At 34.1% G+C, this 9,717-nt stretch overlaps 1 protein-coding gene across 2 annotated transcripts; it reads right to left on the bottom strand.

The window, feature by feature from the left end:
- Positions 1 to 427: 427 nt before the first annotated feature.
- LOC145630832 (uncharacterized) lies at positions 428 to 2,681 on the bottom strand. Of its 2 annotated transcripts, none has more exons than XM_081682980.1 (8): positions 2,144 to 2,681; positions 1,903 to 2,062; positions 1,760 to 1,816; positions 1,609 to 1,674; positions 1,459 to 1,518; positions 915 to 1,378; positions 600 to 815; positions 428 to 520 (listed from the first exon to the last, which is right to left on the bottom strand). In XM_081682980.1, the coding sequence occupies exons 1-6, from the start codon at positions 2,444 to 2,446 to the stop codon at positions 1,329 to 1,331; spliced, it is 696 nt and encodes a 231-aa protein (XP_081539106.1). In that variant the 5' UTR covers positions 2,447 to 2,681; the 3' UTR covers positions 428 to 520; positions 600 to 815; positions 915 to 1,328. The 2 variants fall into 2 exon arrangements, with proteins under 2 accessions (XP_081539106.1, XP_081539105.1); XM_081682979.1 differs by having other exon boundaries at positions 428 to 815; positions 915 to 1,150; positions 1,235 to 1,378.
- Between the last annotated feature and the right edge of the window lie 7,036 nt (positions 2,682 to 9,717).

The raw sequence follows: 9,717 nt of genomic DNA, 5'->3' as shown, positions 1-9,717 counted from the left end.
AATACTTCTACCTCGCCCATATGCACGCAAATATCCATGAGTATCTTTACCAAGTACTTTCTCAATAATTTGTTCATCAGTGTGGTTATTATGCCCTTGGTCTCTTTCTTCTGTTAACTTTTTCATCTCAAACTAAAAACAAGTACAAAATAATTAGAGCAAGAAAATTATGAATTTCTTTATTAGAAGATAACAAATGAACTTCACTACTTACCACTACATTCATGTTATTAGCTAAGGTATCCAAATTAACATATTTATTTGACTTCCTCTTACGAGACTCAATTAGAAGGTCAACTCGTGAGCAATCCTTCCCATGTTTCTTTTTCTACAATCATAAAAATAACCGCAATGAGTTCAATGTAACACCATAAAATAAAATAAAATAAAATAAATAAAAAGAGCAACAACAACAATAATTACTTACAAACTCATCTTTGAAGCGACCATAACTTTTAGTCCCATTATAATGAGGCATCTTTTGATGAGATCGACTTTCGGAAGCTTTGACACTCTTAGCCTTTGGTATAATAATATAGATACATCATAAACCAAATCATAAAAAATCATAATCCATATATGAGAATAACTTTCCATACCTGAACCTTTTCATCATTCCAATGCTCAACTAAAAATTCCCAATCTGCTTTAATCATTTTCTCAGGCTTGTTCTTCAAGCGATCAGTTTTTGTTTTCAAATTTGGATCATTAAAATATTTTTTTTTGAACTTGTGCCAGCTATCTCTGAATAATCTTCTAGCATGTTGAATAACACTGTCTTTTCTCAACTCAGGGTCATCAAACGAGCATTTTTCCTAGACACTCAAAAAGTCAAAATAATAATAATCAATAAATATATCATTATGATAAATATAGAATAGGGAGGGGGGACCTACATCATCAGATTATCTTACCTAAATACAACTCCAAAGATGTTCAATTTTTTCAGGCTTAATATCAGTCCAATCTTTCACCTGTACAGGAATGACAGCACGATTTCTAACTTGTACACCCAAGAACGAAGTATATATCGAGGCATTCTCACCAATAGGAACACCATCCCTATCAAACTGAACATATATTTTTTCTCCAGGAGGTAACAAGGTAAGACTTTTACAATAAACAGGCCCTCGTTTTCTCTTAACAACACCTAACATTAAAGAATCATGAAAAATCAATGATAACAAGGTTGAATTTAATAGAAAGAAATAGACATTGAAAACATTCAAATCACCTTCCATCTCAGCACGTCTTTTATCTCCAACTAATTCCTCACACCCTTCCTGAGGAAACAATACAGGTTCTCTGGTACGACGATCCTTTCTTACTCAACGACTTTTATCATTGTATATGACCATATCCGCTTCATTTTCATAATCTTAAAAAAATCATAAGAAAAAATTACATATTCAAATAGACATCACAGTATATATGTCTTCTTGAGAGATTATTTAATACCTTGGTGTATAGCTTCATCATCAAATAAATTATTATCCTCATCATCAACAAAATGCCCATCTGATAAAAAATTGTTTCACACTAAAAAATCAACACTACTTAATACCAAAAGCAGTTATTAATAATAAAAAAAAAAACACACTACCATACCTTCACTTGTTTCAACTTCAGTATTGCCATTCAACTCATCTGCATTTCTCTCAATCCCTTGTATATCTAGTTTTTAATCATACAATAATAAAATAAATAAAGAATTAAGTTTGTTTTTCTCAATTACCATAATGTGAAAAAAGGCCTCTACCTTCATCTAAGCCAATGGTTTCATGATTCACATTCAATTGGTCCTGATTACTGATGACTGCATTGAATAACATATCAGCTTGCTTTGATATAAATTAAATACTAAGCCATAAGATTATTCAAGCAATTCATATGATCTAGTACCTTGTTCAACAACTTTCATGGCTTTTGAAAGTGATTTGAATTTTTCATCTCCTACCATTGCTTGTTGTTGTTTTTTACTCATATTCAAAAACTTAGCCACAGACATTGGTGGAATAAATTTCCCTTTTCTTGACATTCCTTTTGTTGTGCAATGCTTACCCTGAAACATGAGTTAAAGAAGATAATAAACTATTGACTATGTTAGTATAAAATTGGTAACTATGAGTAACTAATATAGTACCTTTACTGGTATTGCAAAGTGATCCTCTTTTTCGTATTCATCCTCTTCTATATTCATGTTTTCTTCTTCATCGCCAGAGGAAGGAATGTACTCTTGATCTTCCTTGTTCACAGATTTACCTTTCCTTGGTTTTTTCTTATTTTTTTGGCTGTCTACTAAACTTGTCATGGAAGCAACGATTCTCTTTATACCCAAGGATTGCATTCTACACTTGTTAGCCTGAATCCTTAATAGCCTCTGCTGTTCATATTCATTTTCTTGATTTGTTTTTTTTGAAGTATTCCCCCTGACTTTTTCCATCATAATACCTGCTCAAAAAATGTTAGCTGTAAATAGATTCACTGACAATAACATAAATATTACCGTATAACAAAGTATATAAATAAAAAAAAACATAATACCATACGATAGAGTGCAAAATTTCCAAAACCAGAATAAAAAAGTATCAGAAACTCAAAAAGCATAAAATAGTTGGTGAAAACATATAAGAGATAATAGCTAAGAAAAAATATAACACTAAGTTATAAAAATAAGAATTAAGCTATATCCTCATCCTCATCCTCATCTATATTTTCAGCATCATCTTCGCTTTCCTCATCATCGCTATCTGTGTCACAAGCCTGATCAAAATCATCAGCGTCATTAACTAAAACCTTGGGTTGATTTTGGTCATTTGCATCTATTATTATATCATTCATGTCATCACTTCTATCAAATGTATAAGGAATGTCTTCTAACTCTTGAGTCGAATTGTAAACATTATGTAATGATGTAGAGTCCCTTTGTTGTAACGCCTCCTCATCCACCTCATTGAAGCAAGCTTGAATGAAAATGAAAGAGATAAGGAAGAAGAAAGAAGCAGCTTAGGGCGCGTTTTTTTTTTAATACACCGGTTTAAACCGGTGCCCTTTCGATTTTTGGCACCGGTTTAAGCTGAATCGGTGCCTTTCTCTTTGTATAAAATTGCGCCCAATTTTAGGCCGGTTTGGCCTGAACCGGTGCCTTTAGGGGGATGACTTTTTGTATTTTTCTACTAGTGCAAATTGTTGAGAAGCTCAACTTGGCCTGCGTTGAAAACAACAAGTTTCACAAGAACTAGGTTTGCGAAGTTCCTGTTGATTATTGGAAGTCAAGAACTAGTATTTGTAGTGTAAACACAAATATTGTCTTGCTTAAAATGGATATGGTAAAATGTTTGTGAAACTTCCTTAAAAAAAAAAAAAACAAGTTGTGCAATATTTAAAACTCGGAGGAATTATATGTTATAATATTTGAACTTGAGATAAGATAACCTATCATAATAATACTTTGTACTTTACAACATCAAATACATAATCTAGTTAAAATATACCAATTCAAGAGGGAGGCCAAGGCCCACACAGGCCACACCCAACCTCCCTTGGTTCGGCCACTGTATATAAAGAAGTAAAAGTACCAAGTAAAACCCGACTTATTTACCTTAGCATGTTGTTTGGATACAAGCTCAGAAAAGGGAGAAAAAAATAGAGAAAGAAAGGTAACAATTTCTATTATTTTGAACAATAATTGCAGGGGCAGGGAAACTGGAAGAAAGATTTTCCCTTAATAGTCTAAGAATATCAAAATCTTTTCATCCCTACCTTTTAAAAAGTATAATATATGTGTTATGAATAGTGTGCGAACAATTATATCCAGTGACGGAGCCAACGTGCCCTTTCTAGCTACCACAAAAAAAAGGTTTAAATTAGTTTTTTTTAGTTAAATAAGTATAAAGTGCAAAAAAAAACTAATTTAACTAGGCTACAAGTAATCTTGATTACAAGTAAATAAATAAATTAAATGTTACTTTTGGTTAAACAAATATATTAAAGTAGGCTACTTGACCTTTTAGTTGAACTAGTGATTCTTACGCGCGGATGGCTAGCTCTTTAAGGATAATTATTATTGGTAGTCTTTATACCTTGTATATTTGCATGGTATTTTATTATATATATTTGCATAATAATTTTTAAGTACTCATTGATGAGACGAATTAAATAAATTAAACAAGTCATCATATAATTATATACTTTGTAAAAAAAAAATGGAGAGTACAAAATGTTTTAATATTGAAATAAACACAAATATTTAAACAATTTTGGTGATTCAAGAGACAATTTTAAGTCTTTTATTGAATTCAATGAGGGTAAATAGGTAAAAAAACATTTTTAGGGATATAAATATCCATACACTATTCATAAGAGTTTTCTCAAACTTTTTATAAGGTAGGGATAAATATATTAAACTAGGCTACTTGACCTTTTAGTTAAATAAATATATTAAATGTTACATTTAGTTAAATAAATATAATCAAGTAGCCTAGTGGTTAGTACGTGCATTGATTTTTCCATCAAAGGTCACGTGTTCAATTCTCTTGTTAACATTTAATATATTTTTTTTCTAGTTTAATTTGATTGTAACTTTTTAAATATTTCTTTTAACATATGCACACACTTGAATTATTAGTTACAATTGATATTAATATTTTGGATCATGCTATTTAATACGAATAGTGTGTTTAGTGATTTCGAACCCGTAAGAAGATTTTTAAAGGGTAATTGCAAAAGTCTTAAATGGGTTGGGATAACATTTGATAGATTTTGAAATACTACATAAAAATAAATTTGAAAATTGAAATTAAGAAGCTATGTAGATGTGTCTAGATTTTTTTTAATCAAAAAGTTTAAGGACACGGATTTTTGGGGCTTGATAAGTGGAATTTTGGATTGTATGGTGCCTATCATTAAAAAAGGAAATTTTGATTTTTACCACCACCAAATAATCACTTATTGGCTTTTACCACCTCCATAAAAAATATTTTATTTTACCACCAACAAAAATTTAAAATTGGATTTCACCACCAACTAACGGATTCCGTTCATGAATCCGTTAGTAGGGCCCATCTTTTTGAAGTTTTTCCTTCATCTCCTCTGATCTTCCATGTCAACCAACCGAGAACAAAATCTAACTAACCTTGGTTGGTCAGAATTTTGTGTGAGGCTAGGGAAGGGTTGGACTTTGGTGTGGGAAGCTACAGAGGTGGTCGGAATTAGGCGGTGGTTTGGGAGGGTTTATAATTTGGTGGTGGCTAGGGTTTTTGGAGTGGTTGGAATTCAGTAGGAGGGGGTTTTATGGGTGGTCAGAATTTGTTGGCTAGGGTTTTGGGGTCGAAAATTAGTGGAAGGGGGGTTAGAATTCGATGGGGCTCAGAAATTGATAGGACGGTATGGAGGTTTGCCGGGGCTAGGGTACGAATGGGGTTGGGCTGCATGGGTCTCCGGTAATGACGATGGGTGGGGCGGGAGCCTATACTGGCGGTGGGGTTAGAGATCTTATCGGCCGGCTAACCGGAGACGGGCGACCAGTTGGTTCACCAAAATCCGACCCGAAATTCTCGGCGTCGAGAGATCGTAAGGGAGAGGCAGGATTCGAACCTGCGTAGAAAAACTTCAACAATCCGAATGTGGTTGGGACCTGGTTTGTGGTTGGGTTGTTTTTTTATTATTATTATTATTATTATTATTATTTTCTTTAAAAAAAAATTAGCCCAATAATATAGTGACATGTGTATATGGTATACCCCACTAACATATTTATGGACGGAATCTGTTAGTTAGGCATGATTGATGGTAAAAGCCAACTTTAATTTTTTTATGTGGTAGTAAAATAAAACTTTTTTTTTTATGAAGGTGGTAAAAGAAAATAAGTAATTAATGACAAGTGGTAAAAGTCAAAATTTCCATTAAAAAATCCTAGCCTTTGATTATATCCTTAAAAAATGTTTGTTTATCTATATGCCCTTATTAATACGATAATAATTATTTCTAAGTTTTTCTTTGTGTAATTTAATGATTTAACTCTTACGAATAGTATTTGGATTGGACTAGTATACCCTTAAAAATGTTTATTAACTTATTTATGTTAATTGTATTTTTGTAAACTCTTAAGAATAGTGTATGGGCATTTATACTATGAGAAAATATTTGTTTACATATTTACCTCATTTCGTTATCAATAATTAAGGATTTAGAAGGACAATACAAATCGAATAATAATAATAATAATAATAATAATAATAATAATAATAATAATAATAATAATAATAATAATAATAATAATAATAATAATAATAATAATAATAACAATAACAATAACAATAACAATAACAATAACAATAACAATAACAATAACAATAATAATAATAATAATAATAACAATAATAATAATAATAATGCTTTCGACTTTGTGGTTGGTTGTGTGTAGCTTTAACAACTGCCATGGTGCAGTTTCATTGTCCTTTTGTGGGTCTTAGTGGTTGTCAAGATGGAAATGGCCTTACTAAAGCTCTTTAATCAAGGATTTTCTTGATCATCATTGTTGTATTGGTACGCGGGATATCACACGACATTCTCTTACTTTTAATTTGGCAGTTTATATTGCAGTAGAAGTTACCCTTTCCCTTATGGGGATTTGGTTATGTGGGGTTTGTTACAAAACTCATACGGTTCGATCTAAGTGTTGTCATAGTGCGGGTGAGGATGTTTCACCCCCTAATGAAAGAGATGGTATTGTTCGTTTTGTGCTTTATAATTTCTCCAAGCCACAAGCTCCTTCTTCTCTGGCTCATATTAGACATGTGGATGGTTTGGTGCGAGATCATTTCCGTGAATTTGCTGTAGCTCTCCTTAATTGTTTGTTCTCAAAGGGGTTTTTCATTGTGAAGTTTATCCCTCCTAAATGTCATTTGAGGTTTTTCTCGGGTTCCGAAAGGTGCCCTTGATAAGGTGATCTCTAGTCTTGATGACATTTCTAGTTAGGTCTCGTTATTGGTGTTACCTCTATTCACCATTAAAACCTTTTGCCCTCGGAGTAGTCGTGAGTCTAAGTCTTCCGTAAAGCGTTGACATCAAGAAGAGAGCGTTTCTCGTGCTATTTGTTCTTGGAGTGCACCAGGTGGTTATAAGCAGCTTGTGAGGGAAACTTTGGCAGAGGATTCTCCTACTTTCGGTGGTTAATGACGAGGACCTTGATTTGGATGAGCGTAATATCAAGCAATATCATGGGAAGATTTGTGATGGCCATTACACAACTGTAGTCCGGGCTCTTTCTTCTTTGGGGGTTGCTCCGTATAATGAGGCCACTCTTGCATATTTAAAATCAAAACACCCTTCTTTTCCAGATCCATACTTGCCTACTGATATACCTGTTGATCAAATTCATCTCGTTGCTACTTCTATTGTTTTTTTGGATCAGATTAGGAGTTTTCCGCGTGGCACTTCATGTGGTAAGGACGGTTAACGCGCTCAACATCTTATGGATTACTTAAGTGGTGCTGTTGTGGCTGTCTCAGATGAGTTTGTTGACTCTATTTCTAGGGTGGTTAATCTCTTTCTTGCTGGTAGATGTCATATGGAGCTTAGAGAGTATATTGCTAGTGCTCCTCTTACACCGCTTATTAAGCCTAATGGTGGTATCCGTCTTATAAGTGTGGGTACTATTTGGCGGCATTTGGTTTTGAAGGTCGTGTAAGGAGGGTGTTCCCATCATAGGGGATCCTTCTCCTTAGATGCCCATGGCCCTTTAAAAGCCTAGGACTTTACACTTGTTAGGGTGTATTAGGATTTGAATTCCTGACTGTTTGGGAGACCTTGAATTAGAAATGATACTCTCATCACGCTTTTTTGTAAGAAACAAGTAGTAGTCGCCAATGAGTTTTAGGAAAACTCATAAATCTCGTTCATGCCTTTCTCCCAAGTAGAGTTCAAGGGATAATTAGCATGAATCATAAGTTTACCCATGCCCAAATTGGTCTACATAAACCATAAATGAGTTCGGGAGCGAGGGCTAAGATAACGTTCCCTTTAGAGGGGAATCACTATCTTAGCCCGAGTACGACTTCTACTAGCTCTTCCTTTATCACAATTTCATTACCAAATAAAATATGCAACGTGATACATATAGACTAAGTTAGTTGATTTTATTTACAAGCATTAATCACATAGGAATTACATTGTAAAAATCGTTATTCTTTGTTTAATCAATATTCGTGAAAAGAACAAAATAAAAAATATTCGCCTTGTCTTAAGTGATAAAACAACAATTAATTATCAAATTCTAGTCTTGATTAACAAAAGAATACTATATGAATTAATTAATTAAAAGTTGTTTAAAGTGATCAAACAACGCTATTTATTTAATTAAAGTTATTTAAACAATAAAAGAAAAGTGATTTATCTAAGTGCTTAGGAAACTAACTGTAGACACCCAAATGTGTCTCCCAAAAACCAAACCCAGTGATGAATACCTTTCATGTCATTTGATTATCGAATAAAGCTTAAGTGTGAAAAGTCTAGTGATGAGGATGTTTTTATTAAAATATCTCTTCTTTCTGTTTTTGAAAATATTTCTTTTCTTACCCTATTTATGAAAAACGTACATTCCAGTTTAGTTTGGTCCATGATATGGGTCCAATAATGGTGTGTTTGGATGGGACTTGAAAAGACCTTTCCAACGATATATTATAAGCCCAATTCCGATGAATAATGAGGAAGTTATGGCCAAAATGCTAAATTAAGCCCAAACCAGATTTACCTACAGCCCAATGATCATGTGGAGGGTCCAAAGGTCTATTCCTATTCCTAAACTAATTAGGATTACTTAGAAGATTATATAAGTTTCTAAAATATTTTAATTATCCTTTTTGAAAAGATAAGGTTAAAGAATTTGAGTTAAATAAAAACTCTCCTTTTATAAAAGGAAAATTGTAATCTAATAATCCCACCTTTAGTCGGTCTTCCATAAACAATCCCACCTTTTGAAATTTCAGAAACAATCCCACCTTTAACATGGATCTTCCATTAACGATCCTTTTGACCTATTACCGGTTAAACCGGTCAAACTTTTTTTTATTTTTTTAATTCATCTCCTCCCACCTCCCTCCATGTTTACCACCTGAGCCACCCAAACCACTACCTCCTCAACTCCTCACTCCTTACCAACCACCAGTCACCCAGCACCAGGCACAACCCTCACAAAACCCCACCAGCAACCCCTTACTAGTTACCACCCACGCACTCCTCCACCTGCAACCCTCTTACACCCACGCACTCCTCCACCAGCAACCCCCTAATAACACCCACGCATTCCTCCACCAACCATGAATTCTTTCGCCGCGGCAAGTTCAATCCACCATCCCAACCATTTCCCCTGGCTGCAGCCCCACCCCGCCCTCACCTTAGCTGAAACCCGACCCCATTTGAAACCCTAACCCCCACATGAACTGAACATCATCACCCAAAACCATATTTCGCTTGTGAAATTGTACGGTATGAATGAAATTGAATCAATCCAACTGCCATGATTGAGCTTAATTAAACCATTGATGAAAGATGTTGATGATGCATGGTGATGATGAAGTGCACTACCAAGAAGAAACACGTGTGGTGATGATGATGCGTGGTGATGATTGAATCAATCACTCGCCCATTAGGGTTGTCGGGGAAGAGATGATGCCTGAGTTGGGTTGCCGGGGAATTGAAGGAATGCGGCTGCTACAG

The sequence above is a fragment of the Chenopodium album genome, chromosome 5 (assembly GCF_948465745.1).
Source record: "Chenopodium album chromosome 5, dcCheAlbu1.1, whole genome shotgun sequence".
Classification (NCBI taxonomy): Eukaryota; Viridiplantae; Streptophyta; class Magnoliopsida; order Caryophyllales; family Amaranthaceae; genus Chenopodium; species Chenopodium album.
Note: the sequence above shows the minus strand (reverse complement) of the source record. Positions and strands in the feature narration are given on the sequence as shown.

Coding starts and splice junctions, on each gene's coding strand:
- LOC145630832 (XM_081682980.1), bottom strand. CDS start 2,446: ATGATGGAAAAAGTCAGGGGGAATACTTCAAAAAAAACAAATCAAGAA. Junction 1,817..1,902: donor CATGAAAGTTGTTGAACAAG/GTACTAGATCAT, acceptor TATTCAATGCAG/TCATCAGTAATCAGGACCAA. Junction 1,379..1,458: donor TGATGAAGCTATACACCAAG/GTATTAAATAAT, acceptor GATTTTTTTAAG/ATTATGAAAATGAAGCGGAT.